At 44.2% G+C, this 21703-nt stretch overlaps 1 protein-coding gene across 1 annotated transcript in view; it reads left to right on the forward strand.

The window, feature by feature from the left end:
- Window positions 1-21703, forward strand: part of Mthfd1l (methylenetetrahydrofolate dehydrogenase (NADP+ dependent) 1 like) — a 185809-nt gene that overhangs the window by 29389 nt on the left and 134717 nt on the right. The window contains exons 8-9 of the mRNA XM_075949714.1: window positions 3582-3693; window positions 19936-20027. Coding sequence (XP_075805829.1) covers window positions 3582-3693; window positions 19936-20027 — 204 coding nt within the window. The remainder of the gene's footprint in view (window positions 1-3581; window positions 3694-19935; window positions 20028-21703) is intronic.

Consider the following 21703-nt stretch of genomic DNA (forward strand, 5'->3'; position numbering starts at 1 on the left):
ATTGTGCAGTGCGCATGTGCGATTCCGTGAGGGCAGTTACAGTACCGCGAGACCCGGGATTTCAGCTGCATTTCTCGTTGTGGGAATGAATGCTCCTGCACGCTGTAGTTCTTTCCAAGCACTACCAAGCCTAGCATATTTTATTCTTTAAACATGAAGTTTGCTTTTCCAAATCCCTGTCTGTTGTTAAGAAAACATCAGCAATTTTGGAAATATTGACAACTTTCTAAAATAAAAGTGACACTTTCTGAAAAAACAAATATGGAATTCTTTTCAGGATGATGCTAAGAGATAGTCCAGGAACCTCTGTGCTACACAGGATGTTTGTGGACACTTCTCTCCTTACCAAGCTGTGTGGGGAGTCAATAATGGAGACTTATAGGATCTGTAAAGCCACCTGATACACCCCTTTTGGTAGAAGCTAGAGATCACACGAGGGGCCAAATGAGTGTGGTGGGCCCTCCCCTCCCCTCGGTACCCCCCGTTCGGTGTGTGTGAGACAGTTGCTGGATAACACCAGTTGAGTTGCTGATGTCCATCCAGACATTAAATACTAGGAGATCTTACATTCCAAGATGTGGGGGGCGGGGAATAAGTAGCTACTGAATGCCGTTTTCCTCTTGTATCTCAGCGGTTTGCCTGTGTCTCCCCATTCTGAAGGCCCCAATTCTAACATCTGCACCCAGGGATGGGTTTTTACCTTTACACTCCCAACTACCTTTAAAAAAAAAACATAAGGTGAGGTGAAGGAGGATTTTCATCTCATCACTTTTCAAGGTGTATGTTTCCTGGGGAAAGCAGTTACCTGTGGACTCTTGTGTTTATATTTAAACAGATTTTTGTTTAGACTTGATATACTTTTTTTTAAAAAGATTGATTTATTTCATGTACATTTGGGTTTCATCTGTGTGTATGTCTGTATGAGGATGTCAGATTCCCCTAGAACCAGAGTTACAGGCAGTTGTGAACTGCCATGTGGGTGCTGGGAATTGAACCTGGGTCCTTTGGAAGAGCAGCCATTGCTCTCAACTGCTGAGCTGCTCTCCAGCCCCTAAACCTCATATTCTTAACCAGGCTGATGATATTTCAAAATATGTGGAAGCAAGTTTCATAACCCTCAAGTGCTAAAAAGCAAATTTCTTCAGATAAAGTTTTCAACTTAAAAAAAAATTACATTTCTATTGGTTGGGGGCAGCGGGTAGCACACGTGCCCCAGCATGCTTGTGGAGCTTAACAGACAAGTAGTCAGAGTCATTTTGCACCGGGAATTGAACTCAGATCTTCGGGCTTGGCGTCAGGAGCCTTTGCTCACTGAGTCATCTGATCAGCTCATCAACTGGGTTTTGTTTTGTTTTGTTTTGGGGGAGGGTTGTTTAGTTTAGTTTTGTCTTGTTTTACTTGTTCCAGCTTTAATTCTTCCATTATTTATACTCCTCCGCAACACATTGCGGGAGAACTAACGTGTCGCTTCCATCTCGATGATGCGACTGTTGTTGCTATTGTCTCCTGTCTTTAAATGTGTTACATTTGCTAGATAGAAAAAGGCAGACTCTCGTGTAACCTTCCAGATTGCATCTGCCTGCTCCCTTCCTGCCATGTTTGATGTCCCCTCCCCATAAGGGTCACTGGAATGATCTGGATGGTCCCTGAACCGCACTGTACCCCACGTGCTCCACAGCGATGTCCATGTATCTGTGTCTTCCTATTGTTTTAACATTTGCTCCTCTGCCTGGGGAGTGGGTGGTTCCCGCTAAGCTATGCTACTCTCGTCTCCACAGAGAAAGCAATATTTTGTTATGAGGTAAAGTTTCAAGCCAGGCTCTAGCCAGGGCCTTTCCCATGTGGGGAGCGGGAAGCTGAAGCGGCCAGGGAGACAATAATTCTCCTTGAATTTGGAGCTCATTAAAATCTTGCCCCATTCCTCAGTGGGTTTTTCATTGATCTAAGCATCTATCACTTTTTCTTCCCAGAAAGAATTAGCATCTACGCCGTGACGGTGAAGGGAGGAGGGTTTTGCCCTTTGGTGAGGGGTTAACTGCCCCCTGATAGCTTGTTAGTGCAGTTGTTTTAGCGATGTATGTAGGTACGTAGCTAAGGAACTGGAATAAAATTCTCGAGATTTCTATGTAACGAAGAGAATGGATTGTACCAAAGGTATCACATGCAGGAGGCTGAGGGGTCTTAGGGGCAGGCACGAAGCTATGGTCCCTGGCTTTTCCCAAAATGAACACTTCAGCATTGTTCTTCTAGACGGCCTTTCCAGAAGTGCTTTAACGCATTCTGGTTTCCCTGTCCCCGCACAGGAACATCTAGCAAAATGATGTTTCTTATCTGCTGCTCGGGAGCCAGCCATAAACATTTGTGTTTCCTTTGAGGACTGCTGTGGTTGAATTTATGACAGTCATTTAAGTATGTAAATGAGAAATGGCTTTGTGAAACAGATGTCTGCAATTGTCTTCCCACCAGAACACTTTCCCCTATGCATAACATCAGCCGCAAGTTCTAACTTCTTCTCAGATCCGTCCGCAGAGGTCATGGACGGCTTGAACTGGCCAGACTGCCAGGGTTGTTGGCTCCGCGTGTCTCGGCGCTCTTTAACTGTGTCTTGGCCGTGTAGCATACAGGAGGAGGAATGGCTGCTCAGGCAGTTGTCTCAGCAGAGATATCTTTCTTCTTCTCTTTCTAAGTCTCTTTCCTTCCCTCGTGTGTGTGTGTGTGTGTGTGTGTGTGTGTGTGTGTGTGTGTGTGTGTGTGTGTGTACATAAGAGTGTGCGTATGCTGGGCTTGAGAGATGGCTCAGAAGATTGATTGCTCTTCCAGAGAGGCCCTGAATTCAATTCCCAGAACCCACATGGTAGCTCACAGCCATCTATAATGAGATCTTGTGCCCTCCTCTGGCATGCAGGTGTCCATGCAGGCAGAATACTATACACATAATACACGTAATAAATAAATCTTTTTTTTTTAAAGAGTGTATGATCATGCAAGGGTAAGGCCACAGAAAGTGTGTGGTGACCAGGGGCTCACTTTTCACCTCGTTTGAGACAGGGTCTCTTTGATCTTTTGACAAAGCATGGCCCAGTCTGGCTGGCTCACCACTTTCTAGGGTATTCTCCTGTCTCTGTGTGACTTGTCCATAGGCACACTTGGATTACAGCTATACTCCCAGGTCTGGTCAGATGTGAGTTTGGGGGATTTGGTCTTGGGTTCTCATGCTTGCACTGCAAGCTCTTTACATACTGAGCTAACTTCCCAATCTTCTGTTTCATTTTCGACATGAGTAATGTATAAAGGGGTGGGACATAGAAATGATAGTACTTGTGTAGTGTTTACACCGAAGCAGCAACCGTGAAGATGTTTTTATAGCCCCATTCTCTTTGTAAGATTGTTAGTCTCGTGTCCTACTTGTACTGAGTTATGCTTATTGGTTCGGAGTCTTAGTCTAGGCCCACAGTTTGGTATGAAACTTGGGGTCTTGTATTAAAAGTGCATGCTACTTTGGAGTCATGTGACATCAGAAGTTGTCTAGATCTAATGCTCTGGGTTAATGTGTGCGGTTTTCTCTCCTTTTCTCCTCTTAGCTTCAAGAGGCAGATGTTGTGGTCTTAGGCTCGCCTAAGCCAGAAGAGATCCCTGCCGAGTGGATCCCGTCGGGAGCCACCATCCTCAATTGCTTCCATGACATCTCCTCAGGTAAATCGCTTCACCTTGGTGGGGCAAGGGGCGATGATGTTGGGGGAAATAGTCACCTTGCTTCTTCAGGAGAGAACGTGTGTCTTAGTTTAGGGTCTTATTGCTGTGAAGAGGCACCATGAGCATGGCCACTGCTACGAAGAAACAGTTAATTGGTGGTGGCTCACTTACGGTTTCAGAAGCTCAGTCCATTGTGATCATGAAAGGGAGTACGGCAGTTTGCAGGAAGTCAACGGTCACACTGAGGGAAGCTTGAGCACCCCACAGTGATGCACTTCCTCCAATAAGGCCACACCTCCTAACAGTGACACTCCCTCTGGGAGTCATTTTCTTTCAAACCACCACAATGTGTTCTTGAGAGGATGGCTGCTGTCACTGTGGGTGTGCAGAACAGGCGACTGAACTCTCGATGTGCGCACCTTTGGGCTTTTCTGATACTAGCTTCACGTTGTGAACAGAGAGACCATGGTATCAGCCGAAGTACTACCCTTTCCCCTTACCACCACCAGAACACCTCTGCTGGCTCCTGGTATCAGACAGACATGACTGACACCTGTGACCTCAGAAGACAATCTGGGTATGTGTGAGGTAGACTAGAAATGGCGGGAGTCTTTCCTTGCCAAAGATTCTTGGCAGCCTCTCTGTGAAAAGCAGAAGGAAAGCGGAGCTGCTGGGAGGGTCGGGATGGAGATCAGCCGTGTGTCTCTAGAGTCCCCCTCCCGGTGACCCCTGAAATATTCTGGCTGTAGAAGCACACAGAGCAATGAAGCAAGTAGAGGTGCAGTTGTGTGTGTGAGCAGGGGCTGCCCGGCTTGTTCTAAAGACACCTGTGGCCAGCAGGTGCGTGGAGTGGGTAAGGGTGCTTGCCACCAAGCCTGATGACCTGAATGCCATCCCCAGGCCCCACTTGTGGAGGGAAGAAACAACGCTGTCAAGTTGACCTCTGACCTCCACATACACCCACCACAGCCGTGATATGCACACACACACACTACAAATAAATAAATATATATATAATTTTAAAAAATTAAAATAAAAAAATAAAATCCATACTGTGTGGAGGCTGGAGAATGTAGCTCGGTGGTAGAGGGCTTGCCTCCCATGTGTGAAACTATCAGTGCCATCCCTTCTGCTTCAAAAACACATGAAATACATGTCATATTTCCTACAGACACGCATACAACTTTTATTGTTCCCTAAGAAAGCAATCTAACCGTAAGTGATGGCTGTGGGAGACTGGGATCGGAATCCTAGTTCAGTGAGGAAGCTTAGTTATAATTTCTGCTTTTTCATGATTTTATATTCTTTGCAAGAATACTTACCTGCTGGTTTTTGTTAGCATTTTTACTGAGAACAGTTTTGGTGCAATTCTAGCTGAAGACAGAATCTACTTCAGTATTCTTTTGGGCTGTCTTTATTCTCTGCTGTTATGTAAAAAATAGTATATTTTCTGTAAGGAAAACTTTATTTTTAATGTTTCTTTTAGAGCTCTTGGTTTTGATAAAACTATTCTTAAAGATATTACACCTTTAATCCCAGAACTCACGAGGCAGATGCAGGAGGATCTCTGGGAAATCTAGGCAAACTTGGTCCATATACCAAGCTCCAGGCCACACCAAGAGCTACACAGTGAGACCCTGTCTCAAACCAAACAACCAACAATTATAACAATGATTAATTAAAAAAAGCATAGGTTATATTGGAGAATTGGTGTGGGATATGTACATATCTGAAATTCCAAAAGAATAAATAAAAAGAATTTATGTTTAAATAACTTTAAATTTCAGTATTTTGATGCTTAGGAGAGCATAAAAGACTAGAAGCCTTCTATATTGATTTAATTCTTCTATAAATGGAATAATTGCGGCTAGTTTATTTTAAATCTCACTGGTCCCTTTATAATACTTTCCTAGTTGGTTTTAGAAATTCACATTAACAAGATGGTGCCTGGCTCCATAGTAGAGGCTGGGTGTTGATAAGGGGCAGGTAAGCGCCGCCCTAGAGCTATCCTATGGCTACGGTAGGGATCCTTCCCAATGATTGTCCTGTTCACACTCAGGGCTGACGGGACAGCGTGCTGATAAGATGCAGGCCATTTCCAGGGTTGCTCATGGTTGTAGCACATTGTTAATGGTCAAGAGTTCTCGTTGTAGTGGCTTGGATGTAGAGGGCTGAACCAATGAGGAGGTTGGAAAAGGCTTCCTCTTTCGTCATCATCTTGCCACTTGAAACTAGTGGGTGGATAGTTTCGGAATCACTGTTAAAGAGAGAAGTGCTTTTGTTTAAACGATGAGGATCTTAAAGATATTCTCATCGTGATCCTGACGGGATCTGGGAGGTTATGGTACAGAAACTTTGTAGAGGCAGGCGTGTTATTGATACCAATCCTAGGAGAGTTTCCCAATGGCTGAAGCTGTGCTCAGAGAACTGTTAGACCTGACTATCCAGGTCTGCTGTCACATGAACTGAATACGTGGAATTTAGACATAGAAAGTCTACATCCTGTGTTCTAACTTTAAGGTCAACTGCTTTATTTATTTATTACTTAAAACATATTTTTTAAAAGAAGGAATGCTGTGGTCCTGGAACACCTTGATTGCTGAAGAACAGAATTTACCCTGCATACAGCCATTTTGTACGCCATGTTGTAAGATATAGGGACATATGTATTGAATGGGACAGAGAAGCTGGTCTTTAGTCTTGGATGCAGAAAACAGGACCAAACAGCAGCATCTCTGTATTTTACTCAAATCTGTAGAGTTCTCTCATGCCAAAACAGTGGTGTCTAGTACGGAGTAAGAGAAAAGTCCTGAGCTGTCTCCCAGGACTTAGGGTGATAAACCAGGTGATCCAAAGGACCTGGGCTTTTTCCTTTTGCGGGGCCTGCAGGGAGACAGTTTGTTGGAGTGGAAAGGGTGTGAATGAATCTGGGATTATGTCATTCAAGGAGAAGATAGCTATTTCACTGGTGTGAGATTTTCTTGTTTTGGAGACAGTCTCATTGTTTAGCTGAGGCTTACTATGAACTCTCAATCCTCCTGTCTCAGCGTCTTGGGGCTGAGGTTACAAGGTTGTACCACCACACCAGACTTCATTGTTTGTAACTTTTTTTTTATTTTTTTATGTATTTTTTTTATTGATAAAAGGAGAATAAAGAAAAGAAAGAAAAAAAAAACAAATTTCCACCTCCTCCCAGCCTCCCATTTCCCTCCCCCTCCTCCCATTCTTCTCCCCCTCCTCCCACCCCTCTTCCCTTCCCCCCACTTTTCTCCCCCTCCCTCTCCAGTCCAAAGAGCAGTCAGGGTTCCCTGCCCTGTGGTAAGTCCTAGGTCCTCCCCCTTCCGTCCATATCTAGGAAGGTGAACATCCAAACTGGCTAGGCTCCCACCAAGCCAGCACATTGCGTTGGATCAAAACCGCGTGCCATTGTCCTTGGCGTCTCATCAGCCCTCATTGTTCGTCATGTTCAGAGAGTCCAGTTTTATCCCATGCTTTTTTTGGTGACAGTCCAGCTGGCCTTGGTGAGCTCCCAGTAGATCAGCTCCACTGTCTCAGTGGGTGGGTGCACCCCTCGTGGTCCCGACTTCTTTGCTCATGTTCTCCCTCCTTCTGCTCCTCCTTGGGACCTTGGGAGCTCTATCCAGTGTTCCAGTGTGGGTCTCTGTCTCTATCTCCATCCGTCGCCAGATGAAAGTTCTAGGATGATATGCATGATATTCGTCAGTATTGCTCTAGGATAGGGTCATTTCAGGTTCCCTATCCTCAGCTGCCCAAGGAACTAACTGGGGGCCTCAGCTTGGGCACCTGGGATCCCCTCTAGGGTCAAGTCTCCTGCCCATCCTAAAGTGGGTCCTTTAACTAAGAAATGGGGTTCCGTGCTCCCCTATCCAACCTTCCTTTATCCCGATCCTCCTGTTTCCCCAAGTCCCCCCTCCTTTCCTTCTACCTTTTCTCTCCCCATCTCCCCTTACCCCCATCCCACCCCACCCCCAACATCCCACTTTTCTCCCCGGCAATTTTGTATACTTCCCTTATCCAAGAGGATAACTATATGTTTTTCCTTGGGTTCACCTTCTTACTTAGCTTCTTTAGATTCGCCTATTGTAGACTCCGTGGTCCCTATTTATGGCTAGAAACCAATTATGAGTGAGTACATCCCATGTTCATCTTTTTGGGTCTGGGATACCTCACTCAGGATAGTGTTTTCTATTTCCATCCATTTGCATGCAAAATTCGAGAAGTCATTGTTTTTTACCGCAGCGTAGTACTCTAATGTGTATATATTCCATACTTTCTTCATCCATTCTTCCATTGAAGGGCATCTAGGTTGTTTCCAGGTTCTGGCTATTACAAATAATACTGCTATGAACATAGTTGAACAAATGCTTTTGACATATGATAGAGCATCTCTTGGGTAAATTCCCAAGAGTGGTATTGCTGGGTCGAGGGGTAGGTTGATCCCGAATTTCCTGAGAAACCGAAACACTGACTTCCACAGTGGTTGCACAAGATTGCATTCCCACCAGCAATGGATGAGTGTACCCCTTCCTCCACAGCCTCTCCAGCAAAGGCTATCCTTGGTGTTTTTGACTTTAGCCATTCTGACAGGTGTAAGATGATATCTCAAAGTTGTTTTGATTTGCATTTCCCTGATCGCTAAGGAGGTTGAACATGACCTTAAGTGTCTTTTGGCCATTTGAACTTCTTCTGTTGAGAATTCTCTGTTCAGTTCAGTGCCCCATTTTTTAATTGGGTTAAGTAGCCTTTTAAAGTCTAGTTTCTTGAGTTCTCTATATATTTTGGAGATCAGACCTTTGTCTGTTGTGGGGTTGGTGAAGATCTTCTCCCAATCAGTAGGTTGCCTTTGTGTCTTAGTGACAGTGTCCTTTGCTTTACAGAAGCTTCTCAGTTTTAGTAGGTCCCATTTATTCAATGTTGCCCTTAATGTCTGTGCTTCTGGGGTTATACCTAAGAAGCGATCACCTGTGCCCATCTGTTGTAGGGTATTTCCCACTTTCTCTTCTGTCAGGTTCAGTGTTATCGGGCTGATATTGAGGTCTTTAATCCATTTGGACTTGAGTTTTGTGCACGGTGATAGATATGGGTCTATTTTCATTCTTCTACAGGTTGACATCCAGTTGTGCCAGCACCATTTGTTGAAGATGCTTTCTTTCTTCCATTGTATACTTTTAGCTCCTTTATCGAATATGAGGTGTTCATAGGTTTGTGGGATTAAATCCGGGTCTTCTATACGATTCCATTGGTCGACTTCTCTGTTTTTATGCCAGTACCACCCTGTTTTCATTACTGTAGCTCTGTAATAGAGTTTGAAGTCAGGGATGGTAATGCCTCCAGACAATCCTTTATTGTATAGGATTGTTTTGGCTATCCTGGGTTTTTTGTTTTTCCATATAAAGTTGATTATTGTCCTCTCCATATCTGTGAAGAATTTTGATGGGATCTTGATGGGGATTGCATTGAATCTATAAATTGCCTTTGGTAGAATTGCCATTTTTACTATGTTGATCCTCCCAATCCAAGAGCAAGGGATGTCCATCCATTTTTTGGTATCCTCCTCAATTTCTTTCTTCAATGCCTTAAAGTTCTTATCAAATAGATCTTTCACTTTCTTGGTTAGATTTACCCCAAGATATTTTATGCTGTTTGTGGCTATCGTGAATGGAGAAGCTTCTCTGATTTCCCTCTCTGCTTCCATATCCTTTGTGTATAAGAGGGCGACTGATTTTTTGGAGTTGATCTTGTATCCTGCCACATTACTAAAGCTGTTTATCAGCTGTAAAAGTTCTTTGGTGGAGTTTTGGGGGTCGCTTATGTACACTATCATATCATCTGCAAATAACGAAAGTTTAACTTCTTCCTTTCCAATTCGAATCCCCTTGATCCCATTATGTTGTCTTATTGCTATTGCTAGAACTTCCAGCACTATATTGAAGAGGTATGGTGAAAGTGGACAGCCTTGTCGTGTTCCTGAGTTAAGCGGGATGGCTTTGAGTTTCTCTCCGTTTAATTTGATGTTAGCTGTCGGTTTGCTGTATATAGCTTTTATTATATTTAGGTATGACCCTTGTATCCCTAATCTCTCCAAGACTTTTAACATAAATGGATGTTGAATTTTGTCAAATGCTTTTTCAGCATCTAATGAAATGATCATATGGTTTTTTTCTTTCAGTTTGTTTATATGCTGGATTACATTGATAGATTTTCGTATGTTGAACCAGCCCTGCATCTCAGGAATGAAGCCTACTTGATCATAATGTATAATTTTTCAGATGTGTTCTTGGATTCGGTTTGCCAGTATTTTGTTGAGGATTTTTGCGTCGATATTCATGAGTGAGATCGGCCTGTAATTCTCTTTCCTGGTTGAGTCTTTGTGTGGTTTTGGTATCAGAGTAACTGTAGCTTCATAAAAGGAATTTGGTAGTGACCCTTCTGTTTCTATATTGTGGAATACATTGAGGAGAATAGGAATTAGGTCTTCTTGGAAGTTCTGGTAGAATTCCGCATTGAACCCATCTGGCCCTGGGCTTTTTTTGGTAGGGAGGTTTTTGATAACAGCTTCTAATTCTTCGCGACTTACAGGTCTGTTTAGATTGTTCACCTGGTCCTGGTTTAATTTTGGTAAATGGTATTTATCTAAAAAAGTGTCCATTTCTTTTACATTTTCCAGTTTAGTGGCATACAGGCTTTTGTAGTAAGATCTAATGACTCTCTGAATTTCCTCTGTGTTTGTGGTTATGTCCCCCTTTTCATTCCTGATCTTATTAATTTGCGTGTTCTCTCTCTGCCGTTTGATTAGTTTGGATAGGGGTTTATCAATCTTGTTGATTTTCTCCAGGAACCAGCTTTTTGTTTCATTGATTCTTTGGACTGTTTTCTGTGTTTCTATTTTGTTGATTTCAGCCCTCAGTTTGATTATTTCCAATCTTCTACTCCTCCTAGGTGAGTCTGCTTCTTTTTTTTCTAGAGCTTTTAGGTGGGCTGTTAAGTCTTCAATATGTGCTTTCTCTGTTTTCTTTAAGTGGGCACTTAGTGCGATGAACTTTCCTCTTAGCACTGCTTTCATAGTGTCCCATAAGTTTGAGTATGTTGTTTCTTTATTTTCATTGAATTCAAGGAAGACTTTAATTTCTTTCTTTATTTCTTCCTTAATCCAGGTATGGTTCAGTAGTTGACTGTTCAGTTTCCATGAGTTTGTAGGCTTTCTGGGGGTAGCATTGTTGTTGAATTCTAACTTTAATCCATGGTGATCTGATAAGACGCAGGTGGTTACTAATATTTTTTTGTAACTGTGTAAGTTAGCTTTGCTACCGAGTATGTGGTCAATTTTCGAGAAGGTTCCATGAGCTGCAGAGAAGAAGGTATATTCTTTCCTGTTCGGGTGGAATAATCTATAGATGTCTGTTAAGTCCATTTGCTTCATTACCTCCATTAATTCTCTTATTTCTCTGTTAGGTTTCTGTTTGATTGACCTGTCCATTGGTGAGAGAGGAGTGTTGAAGTCTCCTACTATTAGTGTGTGTGGTTTGATGGCTGCCTTGAGTTTTAGTAATGTTTCTTTTACATACGTGGGTGCTTTTATATTAGGGGCGTAGATATTCAGAATTGAGACTTCATCCTGATGAATTGTTCCTGATATGAGTATAAAATGTCCCTCACCATCTCTTCTGATTGATTTAAGTTTGAAGTCCACTTTGTTAGAAATTAATATGGCCACACCTGCTTGTTTCTCAGGTCCATTTGCTTGATAGGCCTTTTCCCAGCCCTTTACTCTGAGTAGGTGCCTGTCTTTGTGGTTGAGGTGTGTTTCTTGTAGACAGCAGAATGTTGGATCCTGTTTTCGAATCCAATCCCTTAGTCTGTGCCTTTTTATAGGTGCGTTGAGCCCATTGACATTAAGTGATATTAATGACCAGTGGTTGTTAATTCCGGTCACTTTTTTAGTAGTAGGGTTTGTGTGTTTCCCTTCTTTGAGATGCGCTGGTGAAAGGTCTCTAGATGACTGAGTTATTGTGGGCATTGTTGGACTCCTTGGTTAGTGATTTTCCTTCTATAATTTTCTGTAAGGCTGGATTTGTGGCTACGTATTGTTTAAATTTGTTTTTATCCTGGAAAATTTTGTTTTCTCCATTTATAGTGAACGAAAGCTTGGCTGGATATAGTAGTCTGGGCTTGCATCCATGATCTCTTAGTTTTTGCAGTACATCTATCCAGGACCTTCTGGCTTTCATGGTTTCCATAGAGAAGTCAGGTGTAAGTCTGATAGGTTTACCTTTATAAGTAACTTGGCCTTTTTCCTTTGCGGCTCTTAATATTCTTTCTTTATTCTGTATATTTTGTGTTTTGATTATTATATGGCGAGGGGATGTTTTCTTTTGATCCAGCCTATTTGGTGTTCTGTATGCTTCTTGAACCTTCATAGGTACCTCTTTCTTCAGGTTGGGAAAGTTTTCTTCTATAATTTTATTAAGTATATTTTCTGTACCGTTGAGCTGCACTTCTTCTCCTTCTTCTACTCCAATTATTCTTAGGTTTGGTCTTTTTATTGTGTCCCAAATTTCCTGAATGTTTTGTGATGAGAATTTGTTGGTTTTGCTGTTTTCTTTGATCAGTGTGTTTATTTTCTCTATGGTATCTTCAGTGTCTGATATTCTCTCTTCTATCTCTTGTAATCTGTTGTTAGTACCTGTCTCTGTCGTTCCTGTTCGTTTACCCAGATTTTCCATCTCCATTCTTCCCTCGGTTTGTGCTTTCTTCAATGCTTCCATTTCATTCTTCATGTCTTGAACCGCTTCCCTAACCTGTTTGATTGCTTTTTCTTGTTTCTCTTGGTTTTCTTGCGTGTCTTTGAGCGATTTATTCATTTCCTCTACCTTTTTGTTTGTAATCTCTAATTGTTTATGGCAGTTTTTCACCTCCTGTTTAAGGTCCTCTATTATTTTCATATAGTTAACTTTTGAGTCGATTTCTTCTATTTCTTCAGGAGTAGGGTGTACAATTCTTCTTATTTCGGGATCCCTGGTTTCTGGTGGTGTCATGTTGCCTTTCAGGTTGTTGGAGGAATTCTTGTATTGGCGCCTTCCCATCTCTTCCTTCAAATGGAGCCAGGAGAGGCCTGGTCTCTTGGTCCAGTCTTTGCTGTGATTGACTCTCTGGGTATATCTCTTCAGTGTAGAAGTAGGAACCGTTCCCGCCCCTGGATAGCACACACTCACCTGTCCTGATGGGGTTCCTCAGCAACTAAACAGGGCCGCCAGTAGCCCAATGATCCAGGGCCAACAGGATGAATGGAGCAAGGGGGGATGGTATCCAGGAGCGCGCAGGAAGCCTGGCGCCAGAGCTGAAGGTGCCCGGCTCCCTTACAGGGGACCCTGAGGTCTGCCCGGTAGGCAGGCACTCACCGCTCTGGGTGGGTCGCCTTAGTTTAGGAGCTTAAAACTGTACTTGAGCACTGGTCCTAGCATACAGCAGGGCAGGGTTGGGGAGGGGTGCAGGGGGGGCTGGATCGTGGGAAAGAGAGACAGCCCTGCAGAAGGAGCTGGGGGAGGGGGTTTGTGCTCTCTTCCGGGACAGTCCGCCCCTGGATAGCACACACTCACCCGTCCTGATGAGATTCCTCAGCAACTAAGCAGGGCCGCCAGTAGCCCAATGATCCAGGGCCAACAGGATGAATGGAGCAAGGGGGGGGGATGGTATCCAGGAGCGCGCAGGAAGCCTGGCGCCAGAGCTGAAGGTGCCCGGCTCCCTTACAGGGGACCCTGAGGTCTGCCCGGTAGGCAGGCACTCACCGCTCTGGGTGGGTCGCCTTAGTTTAGGAGCTTAAAACTGTACTTGAGCACTGGTCCTAGCATACAGCAGGGCAGGGTTGGGGAGGGGTGCAGGGGGGGCTGGATCGTGGGAAAGAGAGACAGCCCTGCAGAAGGAGCTGGGGGAGGGGGTTTGTGCTCTCTTCCGGGACAGTCCGCCCCTGGATAGCACACACTCACCCGTCCTGATGAGATTCCTCAGCAACTAAGCAGGGCCGCCAGTAGCCCAATGATCCAGGGCCAACAGGATGAATGGAGCAAGGGGGGATGGTATCCAGGAGCGCGCAGGAAGCCTGGCGCCAGAGCTGAAGGTGCCCGGCTCCCTTACAGGGGACCCTGAGGTCTGCCCGGTAGGCAGGCACTCACCGCTCTGGGTGGGTCGCCTTAGTTTAGGAGCTTAAAACTGTACTTGAGCACTGGTCCTAGCATACAGCAGGGCAGAGTTGGGGAGGGGTGCAGGGGGGGCTGGATCGTGGGAAAGAGAGACAGCCCTGCAGAAGGAGCTGGGGGAGGGGGTTTGTGCTCTCTTCCGGGACAGTCCGCCCCTGGATAGCACACACTCACCCGTCCTGATGAGATTCTGTAACTTTTTTTTTAAGGAATTATTTTTATTTATTTCTCTCTTGTTTGTGTGTATGAGAGAGATTGCAGGTGCTCCCAGAAGTATGAGATGTAGCTGCCCCCTGGAGCTAGAGTTACAGGTGGTTGTGAACCATCCAGTGCAGGGATTGGGAACCATCAACCTCCAGTCAAAGCTCTTCACATCTGAGCCATCTCCCTAGCTCCACCTGCCCACTGCCCACCCCAAACACACACACTGATTTTTTTTTAAACTCTTATTTATACTGCCCTTTGGGCCATGTGGCTTTGAGGAAGTCCCTTCAGCTTGCCAATCCTCAGTTTCCTTGGATAAAATAGGAATGGGAAACTCTGCTGGGAAGAGTAATTGGCATGAACACTTGGGGGCTGTGTCTTTTTCGGACTAGCTACTGGTGAGCATTGGTTCACGTTCTCCCTTCGCCATTTTCCCAGCACACAGGACTGACTTCACAGCAGCAGGTGTATGAGTTTTCTTGGAAGTTATGCCCAGGGAAGGGGATTCCGAAAGAGTATGACGGTAGCTTCAGAGAAATTGGGCAGACCTTGGATTCATCAATCTTTGTGTTTGGAATAAGATGAGATGTTTCCTTCTGACTCAAACTCTGCTTTATGTCTGTATTACCCGACTCCACCCCCACCCCACCCCCACTACGTCTATCCCTGAGATATACGCTTTATTCTGAGATATATGTCTGTATTAGCCAGCTCTCTGCCCCCCACATCTATCCCTGAAATATACACTTTATTCTGAGATGCATGTATGTATTACCCAGCTTGCCCCCCCCACCCCCACCCCCGCAACACCTACCCCCTTAGACATACCGCCAATTTTCTAGTTGAATTTTTAGTTCATTCTCACTACATTCAGTTAGTCACCTTTTAAAAGATTTAAGCCAAGGCTGGGGATGGAGTTCTTGCCTGGAGTTCAAGCCACACACAGGGCCCTGGATTCAGTCTCCACCCTGGCATAAAATGTGATGTAGCTACGTGAACCTAAAATCCCAGGGTAGGTGGAGGCAGAGGGTCAGAAGTTCAAGGTCAGTCTTGGATACGTGAGCGCCTTCTCAAAAGAAGAAAACATAAAGCCATTTAGCTTATGTGTGTAGTGTCTTAATTCCTCCTTAATTTGGTCTTGGAGGTTGCAAAGTTATATAAGGTAGTTCTAATGTTTACATTATTTTCATTTCTTTATAATTCAAATCTTCTTTCTTTTAAAGGAACAGAAATCGTACACTGTAATTTGATAGTGGGATTCAGATGTTTGAAATGATGGCGGCTCTGAGGGCCCTATCGTAAATCTTTCTAGAGGATTCCCTCTGGCTCTCGTCACCATGTCACCATCTCACCTTACAAATTTAGCTCCTGGAACTAGAAAAAACAAGATGAGTGTTTGTTTAAGTTTATCTGTATTAATTTCCGGTTTTTAGCTCTCCTGGCTTTGGAATAACTTGTCATCCTAGACAGGAAAACCATGAAAGAGTTGTCTGTAGAGTCGTAGGACTGTGATAGAAAAGTGGTCCACCCGCTGCCTCTGCATCAAAGCCAGGTCCTGAGGGGGTGGAGCAGTGCTGGAGGAAGGCTGTCTTAGCGGTCTGTCCCTCCTCCTGGGGTTGTCCAAGAAGGGGCTGTTCTGACCTCCACAGGTAGCAGCGTAACAAAGAAGCCTTGACTTCTCTCTGCACAAATTTTGGTCAGTACCATCTTAAAACATTGGAAATGGAACACCATCTTTTAAAGTGACATGCCCCTGAGGAGCCATGGGTTGAATGTTGGTGGGAAGTGAGAAGTTCCTCCCATGTTTTAGGACAGGACCCAGACAGGGGACAACCAGATGGGGGACAGCCTCCAGGTGGAGTCCTTCCTTCACTTCAGGGTGCTGAAGCAGTGGTTTCCTTTCCCAAGTCTCGTCCGCGTTAAAGTGTACTGACAATGTATTCCCGCTGCCCTGAGTCCTCCCATCGTAATGGTTTCAAGTTCTCTGCAATCAATTCTGTCTCGATATTTATCCCTACCCCAGAAAAAACAGAAAATTTATAAAAGCTGATCTGCCCAGTAAATAACTATACAGAGTCAAATAAAAGCATCTTCTGACCCCATCACGTTTTTCCAGTTAAAAGAATCATAGTTTTATTTGACTCTAATAAAAGAAAAAGCAAATGATACCCCAAGCATTGCTGAAATTTAGACACCCACTTCCAGAGAACTACTGGGTTCTGTAAGACCCTTGTAAAGTGTGTGTGTGTGTGTGTGTGTGTGTGTGTGTGTGTGTGGTGTGTGTGTGTTAGTTTGTGAAGATCTCTATAAGACTCTTGTAAAGTGTGTGTGTGTGTGTGTGTGTGTGTGTGTGTGTTAGTTTGTGAAGATCTCTATAAGACTCTTGTAGAGTGTATGTATGTGTGTATGTGTGTGTGTGTGCGTGTGTGTGTGTGTGTGCGTGTGTGTGTGTGTGCGTGTGTATGTGTGTGTGTGCGTGTGTGTGTGTGTGTGCGTGTGTGTGTGTGTATGTGTGTGTGTGCGTGTGTGTGTGTGCGTGTGTATGTGTGTGTGTGCGTGTGTGTGTGCGTGTGTGTGTGTGTGTGCGTGTGTGTATGTGTGTGTGTGCGCGCGTGTGTGTGGTTAGCTAGTAAAAAGCCTCTGCTATGACTCAGTAAGAACTCACTTGTCTAGCATGTGTGAATTAAATGGCAAGGCATCTATGTCCACTGTGCCTACAAGGCTAAAGTCAGCCCTGTGCATGAACGTGCCCAACTTTTGTGGGCAGATCTGGTGCCCTGACACCTACAGCATTAGCTGCATCTTTTGGTATTTGTTGAGTATAATTAATTGAGTGTAACTGAGTATAAATTAGGGATAGGCCAGTCCCTGCAGAAGGGAAGGTTGACTGGTCACAGACTTCTGTTAGCATCGGGTTATAACTCCCTCCACCCAGGCTTCTCATTCGATTCGTTCTTGCTGCTTTCTTCCAAAAACTCCTCACGATTTCTGGTCCAATCATGGGATCGTATTCCCCTCTAGGTTTATTTCCTTCAGACAGCTGTCCTGAGAACTGAGAGGAAGGAAGGTGTTCTGTTTTGCTTATACCTGCTCTTCACATTTTTTGTCGCGCCTTCAAGCCATCAGTGAGCTCGTTTAGACCTAGCAGGCAGCCTTCATGCAGAGTTTCAAAACTGCAGCCTAGTCTCTTCCTGAGCCCTGCATTGTGCAAGCACCTAAAGTGATAAAAATTCTTTACTGTGCGACTGTGTTCTGGGAACATGCATTTGCAAATTGATACCAGCCCCTGGAATGTAGCTGTCTTCATTCTCCATTGCTTAAAGACAGGGGGGTGAACAGTACGTTTTTCTTTTCCATGGTCATTGGACAGGATCTTAAGAGCAGGTCTCTAGTGATTAAAACAAAGCAAAACAAATCTCTCCCATCTTTTGACTCTTGTCCTCTGCCTAGATGTGATTTATAGAGCCAAAGCATTGCTCATCTTTAAACTATACATGGGGGATAGACTTTTTCCAACACCCTTAATGCATTTGACAATAAAACATCATGGAACACATACTCTTTAAGTGTTTTGTGCAATTTCTTGCAAAGGACTGTCAGCAGAGTGGATAATTTAAGAGTCCAGTGGTCCAGAAACAGAGGAAAATTGTTTAATTCAAAAGCATCGCTATTAGAAGCATTTTTCCCCTTTAAGAGAGGGCACAGCCCAAAGCATTTTACATGTGTGTTTTCTTTTAATAAATTTTGTAATTGCTTACTAAAAGAGGGGGAAATGGAATTCTCAGTAATGATCCCCAAATTTCAAAACCAGGGATGTCTGTCAACTTTCTGCTACTGTGAAAAATTATTGAGAAAAAAAAAATCAAATGATAAGGAAGAAAGTCTGTTTGGTTTTGTGGTTTCCAAGAGTTCATTCCATGTTTCCCAAGCCTTGTTGCTCTAGGTCTGTGGCGGAAAGGTGCCTATCGCAGGAGTGGTGGCGAGAAAGCAGACCGAAAGTGGAAGGGTCTGGAGTCCCAGGGGCACGACCCCAGTCACCTAACTTCTTCCCTCCTTAAAATGCCAGCACATCCAGTAGAGCCACAGGCCAATGAACCAGCCCTTTCCCTGTGGGCAAGGGCTACCTGGTGAGACCCTGTCTCAAAACAAATTTAAAACTTACAGTTACTACTTGGAAAATATAAATATAATGTGTAAGTTACATGTATGTCTTTTGAGTTTGTCACATTATTTGATAAAGAATTTACTACATTCGATTTTATTTGAATGGAATTTTTTTTTTTACATAGATAAATTGACAGCAATTTTTATTCTTTTAATGACCAAAGGAAGCTTGCTCTCTTCTCAGATTTAGAGTCTATCCTCAGGGTGTTTTTTACTCCTGTGTGTCCTCGTGTTCACAAGTAAACTGACTTCTATTTATTTCTCTGGTGTTATCCCGAAAGGTTTACAGGTTCTTGTAAGAAGATAAAGCCCCACTGTATCAGAAATCCAGACGTTATGTCTGATAGTTAAAATGAGCATCCTATAGAGTACGCCCCTCATGAGCCATGCTACAGTTCATGCCACACAATCCTGGGAGGCTTATTTTACCCTTAGGAAGTCACAACCCAAAGCCAGGCTGGGTCAGAGATGGAGGTGTCAATCTGATATAGGTCTGGGTGGGGCCTGCTGTGCAGGCTATGCTGCTGAGGGACAATGCTCTTGCACCCTATAAAGACTTCTCACTTGTATTGGTTTAATAAAACCCTGATTGGCCAGTAGCCAGGCAGGAAGTATATGCATGCAGGGCAACCAGACTAGGAGGAATTCTGGGAAGAGAAAAGGCTCAGACTGCAGTTGCCACCCAGACATAGAGGATGCAAGATGGAAATGCTGCACTGAGAAAAGTACCAAGCCACATGGCTAACTTAGATAAGAATTATGGGTTATACAGTTGTAAGAGCTAGTTAATAATGAGCCTGAGCTAATAGGTCAAACAGATAGTAATTAAGCCTCAGTGTGTTTCTTTGGGACTGAACGGATGTGGAACCAGACAGGACAGAAACTTCTGTTTACGCTATGCTACCTCTACCATAAATAGTGTGAATTTCCTTGGGTGGGGAGGGGCAGAGGTACTCCGCATTGAACCCAGGGCCTCAAGCACGCTAAGCAAGCACTCTACCACTGAACTATATCTCCAATCCTTTTGCTTTTTAATTTTGAGACCGAGTCTGACTACCTTCCCTAGACTGGCCCTGCCTCAGCCTCCTGAGTAACTAGGACTTCAGGCTACCAGACCCAACTAGAATTGTCTTAAGTTACTCTTATATTTATATCTCTATTTTTAGTTATGTTCATGAGACAGGATTATGCTATGTAGTCTAGACTTTGCTATGTAGCGTAGGATAGCTTCAAGCTATCTATTCTCCTGCCTCAGCTCCCCAAGTGCTGGGTTTACAGGGCTAGATTACCACATCCAGCTAATTCTGGATTTGTGTTTTTGTAGATCACAGTATGACGCCTGGGGTGCTTGAAGAGACTGCTTGGATTGTTTCTGTGTTCTATGTGAGATTTCTCCCAAGCAGGGTGCCTTGTTAAACTGAGTTTCTATATATCCCTGGTTAACAGCTTAAGTGCACATTGACATTCCTCTGACGTAAAATATGAAAGAGCCCCACTGAGATCCTCGAGGCTGTGCAACAGGTCACTTGCCAATTGACTCCCGACTTCCTTGGGCGGTACCTGATGGGTACCATGATTCAGTGTGCTGGGTTTTTACAAAGACCAGTTGTTTATAAATGGCAATATGCTCTAAGCCTTTCCCTATTCAATGTTTCTGCAGGGAAGCCGAGAGAGGGCTCTCCTGGGGTCCCCAGGAAAGGACTCATTACAGGAGAGAATGTGAGTCTTCTTGCTGCAGCTCTGCGGATACAGGTTTGTTTGACACGGCCATTTGAGTTTGGGTGTCTTGTTAGTGGCTGCTAGTGTTTTCTGCCTATTGGGTACCGTGTCAGGCACTTCACACACTAGGGGTCAAAGCCACCTGATGTAAGGAAATGGGGACTCATAGGAGCCTTCTGCTTGCCACCTTCACATGATGACTGCTTGGCATATGCCCTAGGTACTGTCTGTATAATGCATCACCTCTCAAACATAGCAGAGCCAAACCTGAAACAGGTGGTGTCCCATAGCTTTCCTGCATCCGACACCTGGGAGCTGGCCAGCTGTGTGGTTCAAGCCTCTCAGATGATTGAAATCAAGATGTCATCCAGGGCTCTGTTGAGGGCTGAGAATTCACTTCCAAGATAACACAGCCACACGTGGCTGTCAGCATGCGACCCTAAGCTCCTTTTTGGCTGTTGAGTGGATGCTTTTATCCCTCGTGGGCCTCTCCATAGGGCTGCATGCATTGCTGCAGCTAACTTCACCCACCGTGAGTGACCCACAAACTGAGCAAAGGATCTGTTTTGAGGTGTACTTTCTGAAGGAAATCACTTGGTGCCACTCTTTGCTTTTGTTAGAAGCAAATCACCTAGCCTTCTTAGAGGGAAAGCGCATCTGGCTATTTAAAAGCTTGTTGGCATCTTTTCAAGCCACCATCATCCGTGTAGCCTAAACCCTGAAATTCCCAGCTCTTAACTATGGCTACTGAGCATTCTGAGGGTGCCAGAGCCTGTGGGGCTACATCTGTTTATCTTAATTTCACATGCATATGGATGTACGTGTATCACTGTTGAGTAATTCGGTTTCTGTGTACGTTTCAACTGACCGCAGAAGGATTGTATTGGAAATGGCATTACGTATTTTGGAATCTGGATGTCCTAGTTCATCTTTCATGTAGGCTTACATTGTCTTGTTGTCTTCATTTTTTTCTTTTCTTATTGAGATGAAGAATCCATCCAAGGAGATGGCTCAGTCAAGAAAATGCTTGGTCCACAAACCAAGCGGCCTGAGTTTGAACCCCAGTACCCCCATAAAAAGCTGGGAGCAGTGGTAATCCCAGTATGAGAGAGAGAGAGAGAAAAAGAGAGAGAGAGAGAGAGAGAGAGAGAGAGAGAGAGAGAGAGAGAGAGAGAGAGAAGGATATCTGGGGCTTGCTGGGAAGACAGTATAGTTCTGGGTTCAGTGGAAGATCGTGTCTCAGAACTAAGGTGGTAGGGCTGGAATGGTGGCTCGGTGGCTAGAAGCAATGACTGCTCTAACAGAGGATCCAATTTTGGTTCCCAGCATCCAGATGGCAGCTCACAACCATATATAGCTCCAGTTCCATGGGATCCAGGGCTCTCTTCTGGCCTCCCCAAGCTTTCTGTACCCTACGGTGCATAGATGGTGCATGCAGGGAAAACACCCACACACATATAATAAAAAATCAATTAGTTAATTATAAAAACGTGAGCTGGAGAGCAATAGAAGAAACTCTATCTGATGTTAACCTGTGACCACCATCTATAAGCACACATACATACATACATAAGTAAAACCTTTTTTAAAAATCCATTCAGAATAATTTTATCTGTATTCTTGGTATCTTTTGTGAATAGTTAAGCTGTTTTAGCAATGCATATATCTACAAGCCCGTAAACAAAGCCTGCAGGGCTAATTGCATGGGA

Source organism: Microtus pennsylvanicus, chromosome 1 (genome assembly GCF_037038515.1).
Source record: "Microtus pennsylvanicus isolate mMicPen1 chromosome 1, mMicPen1.hap1, whole genome shotgun sequence".
Classification (NCBI taxonomy): Eukaryota; Metazoa; Chordata; class Mammalia; order Rodentia; family Cricetidae; genus Microtus; species Microtus pennsylvanicus.